Below are 25,455 nucleotides of genomic sequence, written 5' to 3'. Positions count from 1 at the left end.
GTTAAAACTCGTACTAAAGTCTAAAATAGTATTTAAACCTAAATTATCTCCGACGATAAATGTTAAAATAAAATATATTTTTATTTTTGATTGATTTATAATAACTATTGTGCCAGTTTTTGCTAGTTCAGTAAGTTTCTGAACAAAGTTAGAAAAAATTTTTTGATTCCCTAGTTTTTTTAGATCATATTTATGAATTTGAAATAAAAATTTTCTAACATGTTAGCAAATTTCAGTGGAATACCTAAAATGGAACAATATGTTACCCCTATTTTATTTATTCCTTTTCGAGATCCTAAAGGATTATTAATTTCGAAATTATCGAAATATAGAATTAAAGGCAGAGCGATTCATTTAAATACTTTTCTTCAATAGTTTACCAATAATTATTTTTAAAAAGTTTTGAATATAGCTTATTTTTATTTTCTCGAATACATTGCATTATAGATTCAAAAATACCTAGTAGTTCAAAAAATTTTGCCAAAACTTCATTTATTGAAGAATTATAGATGTAGTACTTCTGTAAACCATATGTCGATGCATTTTTTTAATGAAATTTTAAGTATTTAGAATGAGATGGTGATATAGATGGCGAAGTGAAAAACATTTCATGTGTATTTAGAATTAAATAACCTCAGTCAGTAATCAAAGTTAAATAAAATATTATTTTTTTAAAGATTTTTTTCCTAAACTAGAATTCTATTAGAAATGAATAGTATAATAACTATGTTGTAGCATATTATTAAATTAATTATGAAAAACAATAAAATGATAAACACTCAATCAAATTCTCCAGATATAGCGAACATACTTGCCGCTGCCGTGGCCGCGGCCGTAACTCTTGTTATTTACTATTGCTATATTATATTGTTGTAAAACGAATTTGCCCTAACCTAAAGAGGATTTTCCTTTATATACGGTGAAAAAAAAATCTTTTTCATCTGCAAGAAAGTTTTAACAAAATAGAATGTGTTAAACATCACGCTTGCCATCTATTTCGATAGCGCATAACAAATAATTTAGTGGTAACAGATTATTTTTTATTTCATAAATAGAAACATATAGAATAACCACAATTAAAATTAATAAAAATAAGAAGCTTCTCTATTACTTATTTATGTATGACAACTGTATTTTCTAATATTTTGATCCAAAGCAACGACAATCAATCTCTGTTTGAAGTAATAAATCAAAGGTGCCAAAGTAACGAAACATATTTATTGTACTCGAAGTTTGTTTATCAGTCGTTCGAGTACCTTTTGTTTTGCTTTCGTACGTTTCCACACAGGAAAATGTCAAAATAATGAAATTCTTTGGTGAAATAATCTAATAACATTTCAACAAAAATTCTAGTTCAGCTATCTCTAGAAAATCAAGAAATGCAGGTAATGATGCTTAATATTTGCCTAACAGCATTAAATTTGGTGTCGCAAGTATTGTGAAAAAGTTATGATGATAATCGCAGCATAATTGTGTTTACTAACACTGTCGTTTTGATAACAAGTTAAGAAAAATGACTGGTGCAAGAGACTTCTCTTGCGTTGGTGGTCTCGAGAAACATATAAGAATTGTGAAAGAGATGGTCCTTTTTCCGCTGATGTACGGAGATATTTATGCCAAATTTAACCTCCGACCTCCACGAGGCCTTTTATTTTACGGACCTCCAGGTGAAATAATTTAACAATTAATCAGCCAACATTACTAATAATAATTGCTGTTCAATTACCTTTTTCAAAAACGTATTTTTCAACGTGAGACTTGCACGAAGTCGAATAAACATTAAGTTTTATTGAAGGCTAGATCACTTTGACAATTACTAGCGTTTTATAGTTTCTATTAAATATCAGAAGAAAATGTAGCATTAAGAAAAACAACAAATTGTTGAGAGTTGGGCGATACAGGTACTGGAAAGACGTTAGTCGCAAGTGCGTTGGCGACTGAGTGCAATAGCTCCGAGCGAAGAGTGTCATTTATCTCGCGCAAGGGATCCGACTGTCTAAGCAAATGGGTTGGCGAAAGTGAACAGAAGTTGAAAAAAATCTTTCAAATGGTCAGTACGTCTGTATTTTAAAGTTAAGGCGAAGAGATTACGAGCATGGCTTTTTGTCACAGGCCCATCAAAGCAAGCCCTGTATTATTTTTTTCGATGAGGTCGACGGTCTGGCCCCAATTCGCTCGAGTCGACAGGATTTCGTTCACGCGAGTGTCGTCTCGACTTTGCTAGCTCTCATGGATGGCTTCGATAATAATTCCGAAATTATTGTCATCGGAGCCACTAACAGACTCGACTCGATCGATCCTGCTCTCAGAAGACCCGGTAGATTCGACCGAGAACTCTATTTCCCGCTGCCTTGTTATAACGCCAGGAAAGATATACTTGCAGTAAGTCATTTTCACACCATTCCCCATGCGTTTTTTTGTTATTATTCTACTTACCTTCTCACCATATAATAAGCAGACTTATTTATCGTTAATTTGGAGTCAATACATACTGATAAAGTAAAACGGAATGTTTAAAATACAAGTTCGCGGGAGAAGCGTTGTATTGGCCACATCTAAGTTTATTTTTGATTCATTTATACGCGACTTTTGTCATAAAATTGCAATCATCTTACGTGGATCATGAGTTTTTCAGTTTTTATAGAATTTCAATTTTGATTTTAGTTTACTTTTAACGCCAAATCTATTAGATATAAATATCTTTCCTCGCAAATTTAACTTTTAAAATTACTCCATTTCATAAGCTATCAAAACCCACTTCGCTTGACGCTCTGAAAGCTTTTCATTTATTAATTATCTTCAGTCAACCAGTAAGGTTAATGAAATAAAAATATGAATAAGGTTTAGGTTCGCACGCAATACAGACATTAATTTTTATTACAACAAAAGTATTTGTTTAGATTATATTCACAACTAATTATATTTGAAATCATTAATGTATTCTTCATTTGTTAGATTATATGATAAGTACTTTTATTTTTAATTTATATTTGAACTGATCTTATTTATCATATTAGTTCTGTATGATCTTACGTAGATAGATAAAACAAAAAATTACTAACGCCACATCGTGTAATAAATATGTACTTTTAATGATATGCAGTTTTAAGGTGTAATAATTTTTCTTATTTGTAGGAACTTTCACTTATATAGCTTCATCCACTTTTTCATAAATTTTATCAGGTGTAGTACTGTATTTTTATTTTTTCATATTAAACAACTTTATTTTTATGTTTCAAATGTACTATAAACTCTCTAATAGTTGTATAACGGCTTCTAACCAATAAATTCTTTTGCCTTTCATTTTGAACATTAACTACGTAAGACAATTTTTTAATTGTATCAAATTAGTCAAATACGTTAAGATAAATTATAGATTAGTATTGAGTCTCCATATCTCACCGGTTAAAAATGTTCACATGATGACATCATACGATTTATATTACCAACAGTTATTGATCACATGAGTCACGTAACGATTATAACAAGTTGTTTGTGTCAATTACGAATATCTAGCTAATGTTATTATGTTTGGTCAGATACATGTAAAAAGTTGGAAGCAGAAACCTCCACAGAAATTTTTAGCTTATTTGGCTTCGAAGACTGTTGGGTTTTGCGGCAGTGATTTACAAGCACTTTGTGCCGAAGCTGTAATGTGTTGCGTCAGAAGAAATTACCCTCAAATTTATACTACAAAGTCCAAGTATCATATAAATGAACGATCTCTCAAGGTACAGCCAACAAAATAATCGCAATTATTTACAATGACATAATAATATAGTAGTATCGTTAACTTTATAAAATGATTTCAAAAGTAAACAACCAATACGCATTTCTGATTTCTAAAAGATGAATATTAATCATACGAAATTGGCAGGTTGAAAAATTAGACTTCATAAAAGCCCAGCAGAATATTGTTCCGGCCTCACATAGAATATGTGTTATACCAGTCAAAACATTGCCTTCGGAAATGCGAGCCCTACTTCAAGACAAGTTAACCTGTATAATGTCAAGTCTACATTCTATTTGTCCAGCAGAAATGATAACTTCCAATGACTTGTAAGGAGTTCACTAACTCTTTTTAACATTAAATATCGAATTTTAATTTTTGTCTTAAAAAATCCTTCAACGGTAACGAAGCTTCCCCTATGAGCCATATTTAAAATGATGGAGATCAATTGATTCTATTTTATATGATACATTTCATAACGCAAATAAATGTAATTAATATTTTTTACTACATAATACTATTATATATATATTACAAAATATTTTTAATAGTACATAAACGTAAATAATATGTAATGAACGCTTGATGGCAGAAATATTTGTAATATTACTTTCAGAGGCGACTCAATTGCTTCACATTCGACTAATTGTCCAAGATTGTTACTATGTGGAACTGATGACTGTCACACTCGTCATCTCGGCCCGGCTGTACTTCACGCGCTCGAACATCTACCATGTCACGTGTTAGACGTGACAACACTTTATGAAGAAACTGGTAGGACTGTTGAAGAGGCTATCATTCAAGTATGTTTTTACAAACAGATGATTTTTTGATTGACATCAGCTCTATTATTTTCCCGATAATAGAGCTATTAGTGAAATAATTAGATATATGTATCGTTAAAATTGGTAACTATTTGTTTTGCTCACTAATTAAAAAAATCAAAGCTAACAATCAAAAGTTACGTAAGCTTTCAAGATAATAGTATTATGTTAAGAATCAACAGAGTATAATCAAATGGCTCTGTGTCAGTACGAACTATTATTCTAAAAGTTTAGGTAATAATTATATTGAAGAGAGATTACAGATTACAAAGTCATCGAGCATTCCTTATTGAATGGTAATAATAATTTTATTATTAATAAAAAGTTCATAAGAGTGGGTAAGAAAGTCAATGTCGATATAAATAATTATAATAAAAATAAGTAGAAGCTGTGCCATATGCAAATGTCCACAGCAATCTTACGAGCAGACGCACGCATATACAACATATTTACTTTAATTTACTATAATTTCGGGCTGTCTGATCTCCTCAAGGATCAGAGGGAAAAAAGTTACAATGAAGAAAAATACATGCGTGCAGCGTGGATTTAGCTAGTTTGTCCGAAAAGAGTCGACCGTAGTTTTATGGTAGGGTCAGATACCTGTGTTTGGCTGTGTGAGCGCGTGTCAACTCGCTAAATTCTTGTCTTCATTTGGTAGACTTGCGAGTCTTGTAAAAGTCTGAGACCCTACAAATTCTCAATCCAATGAGTACTTTTATACAAAACACGTATATATAATCTTCATATGGTACAACAGAATATTCGACAATATCATGACACGACTCCTACAACTATGTATTTTGGATTGGAGTACAGTGTGCGATTTGAGTTTGTTCAAAATAACGTGGAAAAAGAGTAATTTCAAATTTGAATGAAGTAATTCATGGTACACACAGATCTAGTTCTCACGTTTATGTTGTTGAGATCAAGAAGTACAAAAAGCTTAGAAATGAATGGCTACCGAACTGGCTTTTGAATAATCCATTTAAGAAATCATGCAGTGACCGAGTGTATTGTTTGCTGTGCTGAATTCTAAATGGAGAGGGTTGTATTTTACCCTTCCTTCGTTCTCGCTGTGTCCTGTGGGATATTTTTTGCTTTTTTCTTCTCACGCACTATAAGGTTACAGTTGCTCTATCAAAGACAATACTTCATAGATTAAAATATATTTTTAACTATAAAAAAAAATAAAAGTATACTTAATTACATATCATCGCATCAACTGATCCCGTGAAGAAAGCTATAGAATATGGAGTAATCTTAGTTATTATTGTGCTTGGAACTCAATACCCCAGCCTTTACGGATACTTTCGCGCATGACAAACATCTTCACTATATCGTACTGGTACAGGGTTCGGTCATAACGCCTAAAAAATTTGACGAAGACGTATTCAAATTACGTGTAGGTGGTACGCAATCAATAAATAAATGATATATGGTACAACTGCAAGCAGATTTACTAGTTTTTTTTTCATTGATTTTACACTACATAATCTCACAAATATTTAGTGTTATGTAAATATATTTATATTTTATAAATTTTATAAACATTTAAATAGTAATTCAAAAGATAAGATAGCTATTTATAGTTAGATGTAATTTTGAATTTGAATTAATTGTATATTTATCTGTTTTCTTCTATTTTACTATCCATAAAATTAAGTGAAGCTACTTCACTTAGCTTCATAAATATCAAAAATGCATGTTGAATTGTACAAATCCATAACGGTTCAGATGCAATCATTCTGTACATATCGTGTTGTACTGATTAATTTTTATTATAATATGATAATTAACCATTAATAGTAAGTTTATTATTCAAGTTATTATTTAAGTGTTTAAATATTTATAAAATATAAATATATTTATGTAACAACACTGCGTGTTTATTATTTCAATTAAATATCACCCGCACGTAACTCAAATACGTCTTCGTCAAAATTATAAAATTTTTGAAGCGCAATGGCCGAGTTAAGTGCCAGTACACTACGTATTGAAAGTTTTTATATAGCGCGGGATGTTATATACTCGGTTCTCGCTTCGCTCGCTGCGTCATCCTAATACAAACTGTCATAGTACATTACGATACAAGTGGGGGAAAGTAAATTTATGTCTCGTGTAGCGTTTACGCCCGAGCGAAGCGAGAAACTCTTTCCCGAACGTGTGCCGTACCGTATTTTTAGATACGACGTGTGGAAAGTGCGATTTTCAAAGCACGTTTTCTGCCGAGCGTGCGGGAAAGGCGCACTTTGCGCACGGAGTATCGAAAATAACTATTTCACTGCAGGCGGCCGTATTCGGGTTTTTACATACAGAGCACATTCGGTCAGTAAAGGGGTCCCATACGCACGAGCAGCTCCTCTTAGTGTAATAGCACTATTATACTAAGAGAAAACAGAAGAGGTGATTCATTACACTGGAGGATGACTCACACTACAGTGAAACTTTCACTCACCACATGGAGCGTAAGTTAGTTAAACGAATTGTAGTTTTCCTTTGACGCGACAAAGACATGATTTTGGCAGCACATGTTTGTGTCAGCCGGTTAAATAGTATTGACAGTGTTCTTAATAAAATATTTGAAAAACAAAAATGTTATTTATTATACTTAATATATTACAAATTTTGTGTATTTGCGTCGTATGACTCTTTTACCGACCGATTGTTCTCGGTATCTAAAAACCCAATCATTATACGGGCTTGCCAGAAGTGAAAATTTTTGAAGCATCAGCAGTATAACGATCGACTTCACACAAGAAAAGAAAATGTTTGCATCGCGGAATATAAAAGCTTCGGTGCTCACTACGTTCGCTGCCTCGGCTCTTATACTATCTCGTGCTGATAACATCTTCTCCTTCAGCGTAACGGCACCCGATACGCTGCTGACGCATACCTAATAACTAATACTCTAGAGTCATTACGACCGAGGAATATGTTTGTAAGGTTATTATTGGCTGTTTCATACAGCCCATAATGTCAAATTCATCAAATTTGTTCAAAGTTAATATTCTTATTATCTGTATAGAGGTTAACATATATGCACAATGTTAGATTAAAATATTGATAGCGAGTCCAGTTCTACTATTGAAAAATATGAATTTTTTTTGTTATTTCAATTTTTTGAAACTAATAAACAAAGATCGTCGTGTTTTTTTTAATACGGAAAAATTTTTACTTTTAAAATATAAATAGAAAGAAACATAATTATTTGTTTATATCATTGTTATAGACATTTTTTTTAATCAATGATATCTCGGAAATTGATATTTAAAAAAAAATTTGCCCATTGTATTTCTTGTCGTTTTTTACATGAGAAACCGTTGTCAAACTTAAGTTCCCGTTATGAGAATTTACACAGCACTTAAATAAACCTAACCGCGCGCTTGCCGCTTGGCCGTTAGGCCACACTTTGCTCGTACGGTATATGTCTCACTGCACATGGTAAATAACATTAACGGTCTTTAAAGAATAAATAATTTCATATTCTGTCACTCGAGTATTTCTTTTAATATATTATAAATAAACTAATAAAATGAATAATATTAATAACTTAATTTTTAATAAAATCTGATATAACTTTAAATAAAACACTTGCTCTACGCGTTTGATCGGGCTTGAGACCAACGCATATTTATCAAGCGGCCGCATTAAACATGTTTCTTATTGCACTTACACTTTAATATGGAATCCATCAATAAAACCATTATTATCTACCAATGCTATTAATAAGATATTTGAGGAGATTTGTTCTTAAATTACGCTTAAGGTATCATTAAGCTCATCAGTGAACTCAAATATGGAAGATCGTAACGAAATTTTGTAAGATCGTTAATAAAACTCTGAAGAACCTTTCTGCTACTTTTTCAGCTCCTGTTAACGTGCAAAATTTTAAAAACGAGCCTTTTGAATATTGCAAATTTAACGTACCTCTTATGAGAGACCGACCGGAAGTGAAGCTTGATTGATTAATTACTGTGCAGAAAAACGGGAGATCATATTCATAAACTAACTATTTATTGATGATTTTCTAAGGATTCAAATGATATCATACAAGATAAGTGTCAACGTCAATTCCGAAGAGATATATAACAATAAAAGTGGTCTTACCTTCGATTTGCAAAACTAAGATGTCTGCCATTGACTGCCGTACAAGCGAGCCGACAGACGTCCGACGCGCGCGTAATTCAAAATTGCATGAGATACATAAAATATTACATATACGATATATATAGGTATTCATAAGGATCATTGTAAATCAATATGGGTTTCAACGTTTTATTACATATATCAACTGTCAACTATGACAAACGAATGATAAAAATATTTCAATCATAAAAAAACCAATTAAATTTCAAACGGCCTTTCGTACTTGAGACACTACTATTTGTCTATATAGAGCCAAATCAACACATTATACAACTAATCATCGAAACTGTACATGAAAATTACAAATTTTCATTAATGAATAAACTATAAAAATTATTTAAAATGCTTTTCGTGTTAGTTACTCTTGGTTTTCCATCTACATTTTCAGATTTTCAGATACGCGTAGACCTTCTTTTCTATTTTTTTTGTAAGCAAACTCTGTAACACGCTTAGTTATTCCAGCTTCCGACATTCTATTTATAATTCGAGAGCTCAGTTTACCTTTGAATTCACTCAAAGTTGCTTTATTAAATGCTTTTCTAGAATTTAAGTTCTTCTTATTATTGATTTCTGCAATAGTTTTAGTGTATGCTTTAATTTTCGATTCAGAATTGTCCTGCAATATTTTGCCCAGCAATTCTTTCAGAGCTCGCACGTCATCAGTCGCATTATGAAGCGAAAAAGATGAGTAGTTATCTGGCAAATAATCTGTGATCAAAGCATCAACGGAAAATTTCTTCTTCTCTTTTTTTCTCTCTGGGAGAATTTTTGTAAAAATCTGTATGAATCAGCGAAACCAAAAACAATTTTTTTTAATTCATTATACAATCCATATTGTTGCATCAGCCGTTTCAAACGAGGATTGTCAAATGAGAAACCATTATGGGCCACTAAAATTATAGGATGTTTGAAACTCTGAAGATAACTTAAAAATTATTGACACGCTTGTGTAGCAGGCACAGATTCTACGCGATTTTCGTGTAAATATAATTCACCATTGACAACCTGAAATCCTGTCACTTTTGATGCTTTTGTCGAAAACGATTTCGAGGGAATTATATAAATGTTGAAAGCATTGTCATTGGTATACGATTAAATAGCAATTTGAACAATTTCATCTTGTAATGAACAGCCAGTAGTTTCCAAATCGTACAGTAAAACTGCGCATGCTTGAAGATCAAGTTTTGGTGGTGGCAACATTTGAGAATCAGGCTCTTACTCAGAAATCAAGTTAGATACTTCATTCATTACAAAGCCAGATTCGCATGTTATGACTTCTCTTCTATCACAAGCAGCATTTTTCGATGATCGTTTTTTACTCTTACTCTTGCCTGATTATCCCTGTGCATAGATGAAGAAAATCATAAATTTGACTCCTACATGACCTTAGGCGAGGGAGGGGTTAACCGCACCTCACACATAATACGTTATCTGAACGTAGAATTTTCCGCTCTTTCCGAATCCGGGATCAAAAATATAGGTTCCTATTCAATAAATGACTTTAACCTTCAAATGACCTTGAAAATGAATCTCAAGGTCAAATCGGATTTCACAGAAAGGTTGCCCCCATTGTCCCAAACAACTGTTATCTGAACAATTTTTTTGTACAACGCCAACCGTCGAAAATTTCGGGGTGGTTCCTTTAAAATGGAACACCCTGTACATATAATGAAAATATACAAAAGAATACACTCTAAAACTTATTTAAATATATACATAAACGACATTTCAAATTGTACATATGTAAAGAAATTTCTTGACAATTGTAGACGTATAAGTAAGTACATGATTGAAATTTTGTAAAAATCAAATTATAAATATGTAAATATCACTTTGTAAATATGTAAATAATTTTCTTTAACATTATATAAATAACAATCATAGTAAAACAAAAATAACAGAAAATTAAGTCAACATTATTTGCATACGTACAATTTTCATGAAAATAGCACAATACAATGGCTCATGTAGTTTTAGTTGTAACTTATTCCAATAGCATACATCTTTAACAATTAATAGTATACAATTTCTTTTTTTTCCATGATTCACTATCTTAGCATTAGCATAACTCATCTATTGATGAATGCATTTCATTTTACAGCATCAACCGGCATCAAGAGATGTGCAATTAATTTTCACTTTTATTAAATACTGTAAGTCTTACTTGTTTTCTATTGACTCATTCTTTAAGGTCATCTGCTTTTCTAGTCGTACAGCTTCAAGACATGATTCTTGAGCAACACCAACTTGTCGTTCATACTTTTTCATTGTTGTTGGTAATACTGTTGGTACATCAGTTGCTGACAATACAGTATTAATGTGACATTCGCCAACACTTGCATCAATCATTCCTACAATTTATATGAAATATTCAGTTTTACTGTTTTAGTATATAACAAATAAAAGAAAATTAAATTTATTAACTCACCAAAAGCTAATTTACCATTCACTTCATAGCTTTTATTAACTGGGTTATATACATTGGTATGTACAGCACACAGTGAATTACATTTTATGCAGGTAACATCTAATACACTAGCCAATCCTTTTTGGGTTTCACCAGTTACATTTCTAAATGATATTGGTATTTGACAATCTTTATACCACATTTCTGCTGCCAAAGTATCAATTTCTACAACTCGTCTTACATGAGCAGCTTTTTCCTCTTAGTATATTAATTTTCATTACATTAAGTACTACAATTTATATCAATACTAAATTCATCACTCAAATTATTATAAACTGTTACTTACACTTGTTTGGGCAACCAAGCACTTCATTTGAGATTTCAGTTTTCCTGCTTCGGATATTGCATCCAAATTATTTTTAAGCCCTTGTACAACCTTTTGTTTAGCAAATTTGCTTTTCCTCTTTCCTTTCGCGTGATGAATGTTGTGTTTCGGCATTTTGTTATATGAATTGATACTTGACAAATATATTAAAATCACGTACAACAATCACGTAGTTTGATAGAGATTAGGCTAATGTTATGATCGAGGATCGAAGCAGACTTAGCGGCAGCCGTCAGCTGCGCATACGCAGCAAACCTATTCCAGAAACAACCACAATCAAGTTAACCTGTTAACCGGGGAAATCCCTTTCTAATTACGCAACATATAACGGGCGCGACCTTTTCCACTAAGACGTGCATGAATGACGTATTACCATAGTAGTAGTAAAATATACGTCCCGCCCGTTCCAGGGCGCAATATAAATATCGAGGACGTATTCATATGTCCTACCCGTACCCGATATTGTTTACTTTTGACGTATTTATACGTCCCGCTCGGTTAATAGGTTAATAACTACTATTGCTATTGTGTTATTATAAATTACGAACTAATTATCAATAAGACTATTCTCGAAAATTATAATTTCAACTTATTTTGAGTTTATCAGAATTAAAGTGATAGTATTCATACATTTTTTTAAATGTAAATTTGACTATGTAAATCAATCGACAAATACTGATGAGCTACCTTAAATTATCTTTTAAATCAAGCTTCTTATTTCAAATTTAGAAGAGTATGAAATTTTTTTTACTTTAACTTCCGTTATATTATCATTGATTGGAATGAATGCACGCAATGATTGTATTTCTTATACAGTAGCAACATCTTTTACTATGTACCATACATGCTCATTTCAAATACTTCATATTTTTCTTTACTACAATAAACAAAAGTTATTTTAGCAAATTTGAAACCAAAGAATAACATAATATAACATGCACAAAAGCCATTATTTACCACTTTTTCACATTCGTTTTCAGAAATTATTAATTTTTAAGTAAATTTTTTGGTTCAATAACTCAAAATTTTCAAATTTACCAGTTTCCGCGATGAAAGCTACTTTCCGACTGAAACTCGATACGAAAATTCCTTGTGTTATTCTACGTCGCTGATATTAACCGTGATGCACGTAGTGTATGGCATTTAATAGGAATTATTAAACATTAGTCATTTTACCCCGTATGCTAACTAGTCCTAGTCTCCCCTATCTTTTCCTATATTCTGTAGAAATTGAACTGAAATTTTAGAGTACTTTATAGTTGAATTTTATAAAAATGAAAATAAATAGAAAATATATTTTAACTGACGAATAAGAGTTCCATTTCTGTATCATAGAAAGAAACTTCCCATGTCTTCAGGGCGTAGCTGCATATACTTTTAATTTATGGGATACATTTATTATAACAAATTCTGTATGAAATGTGTACATATATAAATTTTATTTTAACTAAATTTATGCAACAAAAATTCATTTTCTGGGACATATTTCAAAAATGTATAAATCTCCTCATTTTTTATTTCATTACCTCATGTGATTTAGTTTGATTTGATTTCAATTTTGAATAAGTTGTCCATAGAGTTGTTGTTCTATAATTTGCTGGACAGGAATTGAAAGTAAGCCAGTATAATTCTTTCATCTGTTTTATCTGTTGCAATTATCTTTTGTTCATACCATTCTTTGAATCTTTTTCAGTACAACTCATACATACTGATATAGTTTTTGTTAGCTAGCTTGCTTGCTTCAATGGCGGGAGTAACAAGTTTTCGTCGGGCTCGCTCGATCCTATTATGTTGTATGTCTCGTTTTTGGATTACTACATAGATGTTTAGAGTCTATACACATAGTTAAGTACATGTTTCTCTTTACTTATTCCTTTATTAAGATAAATTTTTACAAGGCTTATAAACTTGTACACAAAGATTTATAAAAACAAAGTATAACGCAAAATGTTATAAAAGATTACATCTACTGGTTTGAGCCTAAGCGTATAAGCCCTTAACGCTTGAAATAGGCCTGTTATAAAAGCGTTTAAAATATTAGTATTTTGACCGTTCAGCTAGGCTCTTTATGATGTTTAGCTTAACATATTTTCTTCAACGTTACCGAAGTAGACGTATGACGCAGACTATGCGGAGTGGGCCTCTTATCTATGCCACATTTGGCTAAAAAGGTTCTTAACATCTACTAATTATATTTTTCAATGTAACTCTATTACGTGCTGTCGTTGTAATAATCAATTTGTTATTTTTTACGCAACGGTTGGATTTTTTAACTCTATGCCGAATCTCTATTTCATAACCTTGTTTACTCTTTAGAATATTTTCAATATTTATTAAAATAAGAATCTTTTTTCGATACGAGGTGAGTAGAGCTAATAAAACTGCTAATAATCAGTTAGTTGATGAAGGCTGATTTTTCTAGTGGATATATACTCTCTAATTCTAATAGCACCAACTCGAAGCCATACGTCCTATCATATCTTGGCTTTGTGGGTCTTTCGTTGTATACGCGTCTTAATAATCTATTAATTGACAAATTTCTGCTTATTTTCTCCCACAACTAGTATGAGAACCGATCTATAAGTGTAAAGGTTACCGTAAGTGGCGCCTTTTAAGAACTTCTAGCCTAACCAAGCAATTGCCGTTTTAATTTTGGCCTTATATGGGCAGTTCTACTGAAAAGGCACAAATCAGAGTTCCGCTGTACCATGTATTCTGCAGAAGTTTCCTATTGATAACTAACGATATATATCAGTAAAAAATGGCTACTACTTAAACGAAATTTGAGAACCTATTATCTCCAATATTTTCAAAATGGCGGACAAAGATCATTCATCTCCGAAGGCTTTTTATAGTGTCTACAACACTATTTCAAACATTAATACCACTGACATGGTTTTTAAATATTTTTTACATTAATTTCAACAAAGCCATTTTCAAATGAACACATTAAAGTCACTTTTAGCATCCATATCAATAGGTTTAACTTTTATCTTTATCTCTATTCATAGCTTTGAAAATTGTCTTCCGGTTTTGCAAAAAATGCACACATTGCTATTAAGCAGTAAAAATCCCTTACAGTCAATAATAACTTCAATTCTGATGAATTAAATGAAAAGTTCTGTTAAAAAATTATCGATTAGTATGTATATATAATAATTTTTAACGTTTTATACATATGTTTTAGATATAAATAGACAATATATAATAGATATAATAGAATTTAGTAATATAGAAACAATAAGTGCAATGAACAGTGATCTACTTACTGAAGCAGTGCAAGGCTACTTCAGCATAAGCCGACACCCCCAGACTATTCTAATTGAGTTATGTATGTATTCCATGTAGTTTTTAGTTTTAATTTTACACCAGACTAGCAAACAGGAATGAAGTTCCTCTGGTGGATTACATTTAATATGTAATGTATGTATGCATATTATAATTTATGTATATTACTCTGGAATAAATAAATAAATAAATAAAATAAATAAAAAATTATGTATCTTGAGGAAAAATTAACTTTCATCTCCAAAGCCTCCTATCTCCAAAGCCTCAATATTACTCGTGCGTATGCACATTACAAATGCATTCATATGATAATTTTTAAGAACCTATATAACCCTTTAATATTCCTGATACGTTGTAATGAATTCTAATACTTTTAGTATATTTACACTAAAATAAAATATTAAATTCATCTCCAAAGTCTTTTCTTGGAAATCAAATTTATTATCTCAATGTAGATTTTATTACAAAATTTGGACGTTTAAAAGAGTATTAAAACTGATTTAAATGCAAAAGGAGTGTTTTGAGACTCTCTTCTTTTTACCAATCGTTGATTTTGAAAATTTTCACATTTATTTATTTTTTTGCTTTTTATAATTTCTTTAGTGAAAAATTTCTATCGACCTAATTAAATAAGTAATTTTATATGTTCATTATATGAAAATAATATGTTAACTGCAATAATATATGTATATAAAGTAAATAAGAAATACCAATTAGAAAATATGTATGAAAAATTACTTCGGAGATGAAATTTGGTTATATAGTCAAAAATAGGCATAACGGGTATAATAACGGTCCAGAATTATGCAGAACTCAGAAAACTTCTTTTTATCGATATTGGATGCTATTTGTAGGAAAAAAGTGCCAAAGGCGTTAATTTACTATTTAGCAAAAAATTTGGTAACATTTGCCTTTTTAGTAGAACTACTCATAAGGATCTTTGCTAGATGAAAACCAAAATATTGCTTAATCTTCCAAGTGATTTGCAATATTGTTTTAACGTGGACTCTGAGATAGATTTGAACATTAACTGGATTGTTTCCTTGCCGAGTCCCTGGTTTAAATAACATTACCGGATAATACTCCTGTCATTAGTCGCATTTTGGAGACCAAAGAATGCTGGATAGCCCTGTATTCATAGAAACAATAATAAATTAAAACTTTGATCGAAAATTATTGATTCCTCCACTAGCATTGTATTCCAAAACGGATACCATGTTTGCAACGGCCAATAGGGAACAACAAAAATTTCTTGTGCTTTATCATTTATTACATTTTGTACCGTCTTTAAAGCTAAGGCCACTAGTGGAAAGGCAAAAATTTTAAACTAACTACAATTGAGTGTAAACGTGTCTATGCAGAACGCCTCGGAATCCGGTTGCCATAAGCAATAGACATAACACTTTTTATTGTTACTAGAGACGAACAAGTCAATATCAATTTTACCAAAGCTGGTCATAATAGCATCAAAGGCCCAAGAGGCTAGTTCCCATTCCGTATTCATGTTGAGTACGCGCGGTACCGCGCGATGTCGTGATGTATGATGCAAAAATCCAAAGACTGAATTGTCCGCAATATTACTAGATAACTCTAATCATTTAATTTAATTAAGATTACTGTATACTTCTCATTCTATTAATATACGATCGCAGTCGTATTATCGATCTACAGTAACAATTCACACGTAATTAAATCTTTAGCGAAATGATTTAAGCAGTAAAGGGCCGATTTTAATTTGAGGTAATCAATATTAAATTATGATTCTTCCTGACTCTAATTACCAAAAATTATTTTCCGTTACAAGATGTGCCCCAACCAGTCCTTGAAGCATCAAAGAAAATTTCCAATTTGAACTTATATTATTTAATCTTATTGACACTAGTTGAAATTCTTTTCTGTCACCTTTCTAGATCTAAATGTAGTGTTGTCGACAATCCCATTTTTGCAGAGTAATTATAGTTTTTCTTTAAAACATTAAAATATTTCACCCTTTCTAGGCTCTTTAACCCATTAACGCTCACAGGACGGTTTTTCGAGACCTGAGTTTGAACTATTCTCATGTCATGAATTCTCGTGGAAAAAATTCAGGAACCATTGTTTCTTATGTTTTCGAGTGTCCTCTTTCCAATGTTGCTGGTTAAAATTGTCGCTGAAAAACTTTTACGGTCCAAAAATCAAAAATAAATAAAAAAAACATGATTTTCTGATTTAATTTTTTTTTTAAATCGACTTTTCGTTCCCTAAAATGTTCCTAAAGAGTATACTTTTCGAGAAAAAAAATGTTAAAGTTTGCTAAACAAATATTTTGTTTACCAAAAACCATGCACTTTACGAAAGTTTTTCTGAGAATAGAAATGTCTTAAAAACAAACAAAGAACGCTCTCAAATTATTTCAAAATTTTCCGACATAATTTTTAAATTTTCAATTCAGAGACTTTTCCGAAATCCCAAAATTTTCTCGGATGATTCTGAAAAAATTTGAGAGTATTTTATAACTAATTCTAAGACATTTTTGTTCTTTAAAAATTTTCATGAAAATCTATAGTATTCGAGAAAAAAATTTGTAAAGTTTTAGATAAATATTTTCACTTCGGCCGCCATTTTGTTTATACGAAAAATTTTCATATCCGGAGAACCATAGTAACTTGTAGTTAAAACCTCGAGGCCGCGATCTATAAGGGTTTTAGGCATTAAAAAAATGCTTAGGGAACGAAAAGTCGATTTAAAAAAAAAATTAAATCAGAAAATCATGTTTTTTTTATTTATTTTTGATTTTTGGACCGTAAAAGTTTTTCAGCGACAATTTTAACCAGCATCATTGGAAAGAGGATACTCGAAAACATAAGAAACAATGGTTCCTGAATTTTTTCCACGAGAATTCATGACATGAGAATAGTTCAAACTCAGGTCTCGAAAAACCGTCCTGTGAGCGTTAATGGGTTAAATGCAATCAAATATAAGCTATGGCTGGGCATGCAGCTACTATGCATCCCACCAGTATAGCGAATTTTCTGATACTACAGGACTTAACTTTCCGTATTTTATAAATCAAAACAAATATTTGTGGTTTTTATACTTCAGGCAATTCCATGGACATCGTTTTTTAATTTAATATAAGACCTAGAAACTAATACCTGTCTTGTAAAATTAAGCTGCTCTTTCTCTTATTGAGGATGAAGCCTAATAATTCTAAAATTTGAATCGTAAACATTAACATATTTAAACACTCTTGATAAATATTACTAAAACATAGCCAGTCATCGATATAGACTACCGAGACCAAGTTTTTGCTTCATATAAAATTCATTATAGGTTTCAAAATATATAACCATGGAGCGACATCCAACCCGAAGGTTATACAAACAAATTTATATCTGTTTCCTTTCCAATCAAAACAAATACATTTCTGACTTGATTCGCGTAATGGTATTAAAAAGTAAACGTCTTTTAAGTCTATAGAAGATCGAAAGTAATTTATAATAATCGAGCATTTCAATTAAAAAATCCATTGAAAAGAGTCATTTCTACGTTAAACCCTTACAGACGTTTTTAATAATTTTTTTTTATTTTAATCGTCAATTGTTGTAATTAATAATAAATAGCAATTTTTGTACAATTATCTTTGTATCTTCGTCATATTCTTCATTATATGTTTTAATTAAAACTTGTTTATCAATTTCAATACTTACTAATTTATTAATTGTTCATGAAGTAACACATTTTTTTAGAAATTCTAATGATTTCTTACAAAAGGATTTTTTCTTGGCGGATTCATTTGCCATCACTAAACTTAAAATAATTATACTTTTCTTTATAATATAATCAATATTAATTTTAAATTATTGCATTAGTACAACCAGAGAATTTACATCATTTTTGCTTTAACCCTCTCGGGTAATTTGTCTCGAAACATAGGTAAAGTATCGATGAAACCTTTAACTACATCCGTGAATACATCTAATAAATTTAAAGAATAAATATTGTGATTATTAACGATACATTGAAACTAATAGTACTCATAAAAACATATTAAAATATAAATGCCGTAAAATGCTCAGCAACATAACAAAAGCGTTTTTGACGACACAAGCAAGCTTATGTTGTAATATACATGAGCTGTATGTTTCTACATACAGTATTTCAATTTTCTACGTAACGTATATACGAGTACATATACATATAAAACGTGAACAAACAGTATTGGTAACATATAATCAATTCCAAACGGCTGTATTAGTAATAACAGTTTTGATGTTCAGAAATTAAAGTACACTCTTCATACAAGTAATATTTCTATTTTTTGCACAACGAATATACAAGTATTTGTAATATTTTTCGTACTGTTCGGGTTAAGGTAAAGTGAAATAAATGGCAATTAATTAAATGAAATTCTTAACTTTACTACAAGATTTTCCAAAACGATAACACAATAAAACAAAAATAAAACTCGCATAAACCTCAAATTACAAAGGTTACTTCAGTAAAAAATAATGATGAAATACAAAGTTGAAATTACAACTAATTTACGCCGCGAGAAATCCAAAAAGTCGCATTTGCAAGTGAACCGGACAAGAAAAATTGCGCTTCGCGAAAGCGAAGCCACCTGATTGTTCGAGCATCTGATCAGTTCTGAGGATTTTTCGCTACCCGTTCGGCCGCTGAGAAAAAAGGGCTTAAGCCCGTTTTCCCTCCTTCCACTCCGGCCGGTTAACCGGGGCGTGTCCTCTTTTCCGTTGTTCGGCAGGCTTTTCCGCTGCGAGTCTCGCTCGTCTTTGCCCCTTCCATTCGGCCCAAATAGGCGAAGGCGTAATTTTCTTCGGCCGTTTGGCCAATTGTGCGCGTAGCCTACTTACCCCGCTCCTCGTGCAACGCTGCCGATCGGCCTCGGTGAGGCCCGATGTGGCCTCCCGTTCCGCAGGTTCGAGAGGTGAAAGCAACAAACTCCTAATTTTCGCGGGTATTAGACGTGAAAACCGATGCGTTTTCAGCTCGATACCCATCCCATGCACGACCGTGAGCTTGTTTATTGATAAGCACTCACGGCGCGTGTTGGCATGCGTCGAAGGCGGTGATAATGGCGTTGCGTCTTCGACAACGATACAGGGCATTTGCCACTGCGTGACGTGTGCACATGAAGAATTTAATGAAAAGCGTGAGATACGTGGGGAAATTCTTGGTGATCGGTGATCATTACTGTTGAGCTGTAACAATACAAAAAAGCAAAAAAAAAGGGAACTCGGGTGCTCGTGCGTTCAAGTGGCTTCGCTTTTCGTTGCTTGTAATATTTAGTTCGCTCTTCGCTAATAGATACATATGAAAAAAGGTACGCTGGCAGGAAAAATACAAGTGTGCGTCGCTTGTTCTCCGTAGATTTATTTTCGCATCGCCGTACATTCGTAGGTTTAATTTCTGCATATAATCGGTTGAGACGTAATTTTTTTTTATTTTTATTTTGTGGCATTAACAGTTGTGTGCCGCGCGCGGGCTTCTATGGGTCGGACAATAGCAGGTCGCATTGTAAAAACGCTCGATCCTTGCGCTCGCCTTTCGCTTTATCATCTTACGGCGGCGTATGAAGGTCAAGCACAGCTCAGCTGCTTGCCATTACGAATGCACACTCGGGTTTGTCCGAGCGAGCTGTTGTAGATCTAGTTTGAACAGTAGCTGCTCTATCTCGTCGCAAGATCGCCGACGATTTGACACATGCGGCACACGACGCTCTCGACTGCATCTTTGTTGTCTCTTTCAAATTTCTCTTTTATTTTTCATAACCCGTACGCCCTTCGTCGACCACGCCAAGGATTATTTTCAATGGGCTCGCACACGTTTTTGGCATAAGTTGGAAAAAAACTCAATCGTTTTGAATTACGACACGTGTAAAATAGAAGGCTATTCTCGAATAGTTACTTGTCTGGAACACGTACATACATAAATTAAAGCACATTTCTTTAGTATAAAAATTTACAGTAAACCGTTATGAACTACTTATATAATATAACCGACTTTCCTTGACCTTTCAAAAACGTTAAAAAATTTGATGGAGCCTTTCTGAAGGACGTCACTTTTACAATATTTTCATTAAAATATAATTCTTCATGAATTACTTTCAAACTCGTAACTTCAGTTCTGACTGGAGGTATAAGTTTTTCGGGCACCATGTAAGCCTCAAAAACATTTTATTTGCAGCAGGTAACAAACCGTAAAAAGTGGTAATCAATTTTTTGGTTTTTGTATAAATAATATCTTTAAAGACGAACTAAAAATATTTTTCAGATATTGAAAAAAATAGTATATAACTGAATTTGTAAAAATTATATTGTTTATATTTACTTAATAAATTTATATCGCTTTGCCAAAATCTGTCGTCTCTAAATCGAAGATCACTGGAACTGCAGTATCGAACAAACTTTTACCTGTAAACAATGTATCATTATTTAATGAAATTCTTATCTTTATTGCAACGAGAAAATGTAAAAGTTACGGGAATTGGCAAGCTGCAAATTAAATCCAAAACATCATTAAATTCAGGTTCACTTTCGTACGCTATCCCTTCTTTATTCTCAATTACTATATTTTTTCTGATTTTTCTTTTTTCAAATGAAGGCAACTACATTTAAATGCAACAATTTTAGGTCGTTTTTTACAAATCGCCGTTTATTTAACTTTCAACTGTCGAAAATTTTCAGTTTTTTTATCAGGTGATAAGCTTTTTATTGATATTTACCACATACATTTGAGCAACTGAAGCTTCTATTTAGGTTATGAAGGAATTTGAACTAACATAAAACTTAATTTTTTTATTTTTACTTGCTACAACATTATTAACATTTTTCTTTAGTAATTCGCTCTGTCCTCTTGCAATTTTATGACTAAATTAATCGATCTACCCAATTAAAAAAGTCTCATCGGAAATAATTGATGAGCGATTTAAACACCTGAAATGACCGCTGAAACACAGTGACAGTCCGAGTAGATTATCCTATGACTAAAGTCTATCTAATCGTTTTCAATAAAAATTTCCTATTCTGTTTTTGGTAATTTTCTGCAAGTAATAAAGTGATACGTGTAATAGATCGTTCGAGACATTAAAACATTAAAATAAAAAGAAAACATATTTAGGTAGAGTAAAGATTTATTATAATGATTTAAAATTAATTCAAAATCTGTGCAAAATCTACATGAGTTAGTAAAAGACTTTTAAATCAAAACATTTTTTTTTATTTGCTTTATGTTTATTTACAATCTGTCTAATATATTGAGACGATAAATAATGTTATTGTTATATGAAATAGGTACATAAAACTTAGCAGAATACTCCAGTGAATATTTTGTCTTTTTTTACAGTGTGATGAATTATACTAGTTAGTACCAGCAGTACCGTAGGAGACACGTTAAACTATGTTCTCATTGTACTGCAATTAGTAATAAATGATCAAAGTTAAATTCTAGCTTCAATAATTATCCATTTAGAATTTGAATATATATTTTACCTATTAATATCCATCAAATCAATTAAACAAGTATGTTCTACCATATAGCACTAGGATCTACCTAGTATATTATGATATTCGCGAAAATATTTGATATTTCAAATGCTTTTTAAATTTTTTATTATTTTTAACAGAAAGTGAAAGCAGCTCGTCATACTTTACCTTCCCTCCTTTATGTGCCAGACGTATTGTCATGGTGGAACTTAGTGGACGAAATTGCGCGGGTAGTTTTTACGTCACTAATAAAGGGCCTAGATAATTCTGTTCACGTGCTGGTGTTGACCACTGCCAAATGTGATCGTCACGACTTACCACCTGAGGTAATGTTATGAACTTTTCATGATATTGTATGAGTCTCAATCCAAATTCTAAAACAATCATGGTATTTGGCTAGATTTGGAGATAAAAATATTAAGAAAAGTATCTACAATCATAGGATTTCTAAAAAGTTCAATTATAAGATATATAGTTATATAATTATCAAGTTGTAATTTGTTACAGCACGCACTTTCTACTTTATTGGCAGATGACAATTAAAAATAATTGCTTTTTATTAGATATTGGAACTGTTTAACGAACACCAGCAAGAAATATTTGAAATTGGATCACCAAACAGAACGGAACGAGAACAATACTTTTATGAAATGTTCCTGCGGACAAATTCCAATTCAGACAACATCTCCGATAAATCATACAACGGTATAAATTGTTTTACTGTACATATATTTATCTAATTTTGAAAATTTTTTTTTGACGTTTTCTCGAAATATCTAAATAACTAGTGTAAATAATTGTAGTTTTTGAACAAAAACAATTAAAATCATTCAATTTTTTAATTTTACTATAGCAAGAATAAATGTAACCAAACTTTGACAATCAGTACTCAGAGTACTGATAACTTTATGTACGTTGTATTCAAATTGCAAAGTGATCTGAAAATCCAAATCGGAATAACAGGGCTTTAAAGTTTAAATTTTTAACAAATGAGCTCTATGTCACAAAGTACTGTGCCAAAAGTTACTGTTCAATTATTCTCACAACGAATTATTACCATAACGCTTTATAAATTAAAAAAAAGCCATATATAATACTTATAATATAACTCAAGAAAGTAACTTTTTAAATTAGTAGTATTAAATGTTTTATAATGGAATAGCAAACAAAATACTTAGAAACACCCTCCGATTTGTTAATGCCGTGGAAGTAAATGTTTCTAACGCATTTACTTTAATATATCAAAAATATTTCAACTTTGAAAGTTACTTTTTATGTGAACTGTTCTATTCTAAGATAAAGATTGAAAGAAATAGCGATGTTCGGTGAATGGTAATGCGTAAGAGATGGGGACTGGAATACTGCCATACCCGTAGAAACGTTACGTCCCTTATTATAAGAGCAATTGAGTAGCTAGACAGTTTTGGGTGTCTGTGAAAGGCTCTGAACATAGAATCATACAAAATCAAGTTGCTAGGAACTTTTAGAATTATAAATTTTATTTAATAAATATATAAGAGTTAAGAATTTTTAAGATTTTGTTGTGTATTAAAAGTTTGAACGATAGAATACTTATTTCATAGTCGCCATGTTCCATCCTCTTCTATATACAGTTTATAATTAAAAAGTTGATAGAAAATTTTGAAATGGAGATCCCTGATATTCAAACGACATTTTTGCTGAGATTCATGAATATCAATAAATTCAATAAACCTTTATCGGTCTTTTATTTATTTATAATTTTTTTATAAACATATTACAAGGATAGATTTTTATTTAAAAAACGAATTTTCAGATCATTTTTAGCTTAATTATATAATATTAAATAAGTTAAAGCGCCTTTCTTGTCCAATGATTTTATAAAACAGGATTTTATAGAAGTCTATGTAACAGAGTTTCTTTGATTTACGTTTATATAGCAACAGCAGCGGCATCGAGTCGGACGGTGTCTGCGCCAGCATTGGTAAACGGTCGCAACACTAGTAAACGTAAAAACGTGAATACGAACATCGAGTCTCCACCAACGAAACGCCAACGATCTAGGACCTCAAGTAGTAATCCCCTAAGTGCATCCCACAGTGCTGAGAGACTGCTCATGAAGACCCAAGTGCAAGATTTGTTATGCAGAGCAGTTACGCTTACTGAGGCCTGGCCCTGTTACCAACTCGAAAATCTACGCGCAGCACTTGAGTTAGCCATGGATTCTCAGAAATCGGATGCTTATGCTTCCTTAGCACTTTGCCTGACTAATTTCGAAAATGAAATGAAAACAAATGTATACAACCGTCGAGTTGATATGTAAATTCATTGCATACATAACAAATATTATCTTATTCTTTTTTAAAGATAATAACTTAATTCTGTTCACAGTAACGGAGCAAATTAAATCTTGTAATTGTCTTACTTCGTTTATCAAAGTTAGTCATCCGAGACGAACACCCATAGAAAATATTTTAGAACTATGTATGTCTGCCAAGCCCTTATCGATATGTTCTTACTATTATCATTGAAATTATCTGTACTTTATTTTAACTTGTTTTCCAGTCAACTTCACCGCATTTTGCAGGAAAAAACTTATCTTTGTTGAATCCATTGTTTATGTATACAAGTGTTGTGGATTCATACATTGTAAATATGTAATAAAATACTTTACTCATTTTACTATGAAATTTCTATTGGTTTAGATAATTGATATTTCTTGAAAGTTCCAAAAATAATTTATCAATTGTTAAAGTATAATTGAAACATATTGAATGAACCAATGCATCTACTAAAACTAAGTATAAAAATAAAATATAATTGGTCGGGGTCACTCTCAGGAGTAAACGTAAGCTCAGGGTTGCTCTGATTTGGCTTGCGTACAACGCATATGCCGGGACGAACAATATTGTTGCGCAGAGAAACTACTAACCTGGAAATAGTAACTGAGTGTTATTATTGAATATACCAGACTCTTACTTAATGTGTTACTTATACTCTAAGTATTCGAAATATTTCGGAAATTCGCCAGATTCACGATTAACGAATTTCCAGAAAGAAAGGGTAACTAGAGAGAAAGAAAATAAAAGGAGAGATAGCCAAATATAAAATGCACTTACTTTTATTTTATTTGATTGCTTGATACTTAGGCTGCATATTCTCTGCTGTTTGACTTCTCTCTCTCTCTCTCTCTCTCTCTCTCTCTCTCTCTC

General features: G+C 31.7%; 2 protein-coding genes across 3 annotated transcripts; one reads left to right on the top strand and one right to left on the bottom strand.

Moving 5' to 3' along the window:
- Window positions 1-1,513: 1,513 nt before the first annotated feature.
- Window positions 1,514-24,566, top strand: LOC131675091 (ATPase family AAA domain-containing protein 2-like). The gene is made up of 9 exons (XM_058953936.1): window positions 1,514-1,667; window positions 1,902-2,050; window positions 2,113-2,382; window positions 3,540-3,731; window positions 3,878-4,059; window positions 4,347-4,533; window positions 22,405-22,590; window positions 22,828-22,969; window positions 24,184-24,566. Exons 1-9 carry the CDS (start codon window positions 1,514-1,516, stop codon window positions 24,564-24,566), a joined length of 1,845 nt encoding a protein of 614 aa, XP_058809919.1.
- LOC131675149 (uncharacterized) lies at window positions 10,302-12,541 on the bottom strand. Of its 2 annotated transcripts, XR_009303001.1 has the most exons (4): window positions 12,450-12,541; window positions 11,454-11,747; window positions 11,129-11,396; window positions 10,302-11,051 (listed from the first exon to the last, which is right to left on the bottom strand). XR_009303001.1 is itself a non-coding variant. In XM_058954014.1 (3 exons), the coding sequence occupies exons 2-3, from the start codon at window positions 11,307-11,309 to the stop codon at window positions 10,861-10,863; spliced, it is 372 nt and encodes a 123-aa protein (XP_058809997.1). In that variant the 5' UTR covers window positions 11,310-11,396; window positions 11,454-11,819; the 3' UTR covers window positions 10,303-10,860. The 2 variants fall into 2 exon arrangements, 1 of the variants encoding a protein (XP_058809997.1); XM_058954014.1 differs by lacking the exon at window positions 12,450-12,541 and having other exon boundaries at window positions 10,303-11,051; window positions 11,454-11,819.
- Window positions 24,567-25,455: the final 889 nt, after the last annotated feature.

This window comes from Phymastichus coffea, unplaced genomic scaffold (genome assembly GCF_024137745.1).
Source record: "Phymastichus coffea isolate CEN01 unplaced genomic scaffold, Cenicafe_Pcof_1.1 PCOF00016, whole genome shotgun sequence".
Classification (NCBI taxonomy): Eukaryota; Metazoa; Arthropoda; class Insecta; order Hymenoptera; family Eulophidae; genus Phymastichus; species Phymastichus coffea.
Note: the sequence above shows the minus strand (reverse complement) of the source record. Positions and strands in the feature narration are given on the sequence as shown.

What these genes read in the sequence shown, in the direction of transcription:
- LOC131675091 (XM_058953936.1), top strand. Translation starts at nt 1,514, where the DNA reads ATGACTGGTGCAAGAGACTTCTCTTGCGTTGGTGGTCTCGAGAAACAT. An exon ending in TGAAAAAAATCTTTCAAATG is followed by an intron (nt 2,051 to 2,112) that starts GTCAGTACGTCT and finishes TTTTTGTCACAG; the next exon opens with GCCCATCAAAGCAAGCCCTG. An exon ending in CTCCGATAAATCATACAACG is followed by an intron (nt 22,970 to 24,183) that starts GTATAAATTGTT and finishes ACGTTTATATAG; the next exon opens with CAACAGCAGCGGCATCGAGT.
- LOC131675149 (XM_058954014.1), bottom strand. Translation starts at nt 11,309, where the DNA reads ATGTGGTATAAAGATTGTCAAATACCAATATCATTTAGAAATGTAACT. An exon ending in GAATGGTAAATTAGCTTTTG is followed by an intron (nt 11,052 to 11,128) that starts GTGAGTTAATAA and finishes TATAAATTGTAG; the next exon opens with GAATGATTGATGCAAGTGTT.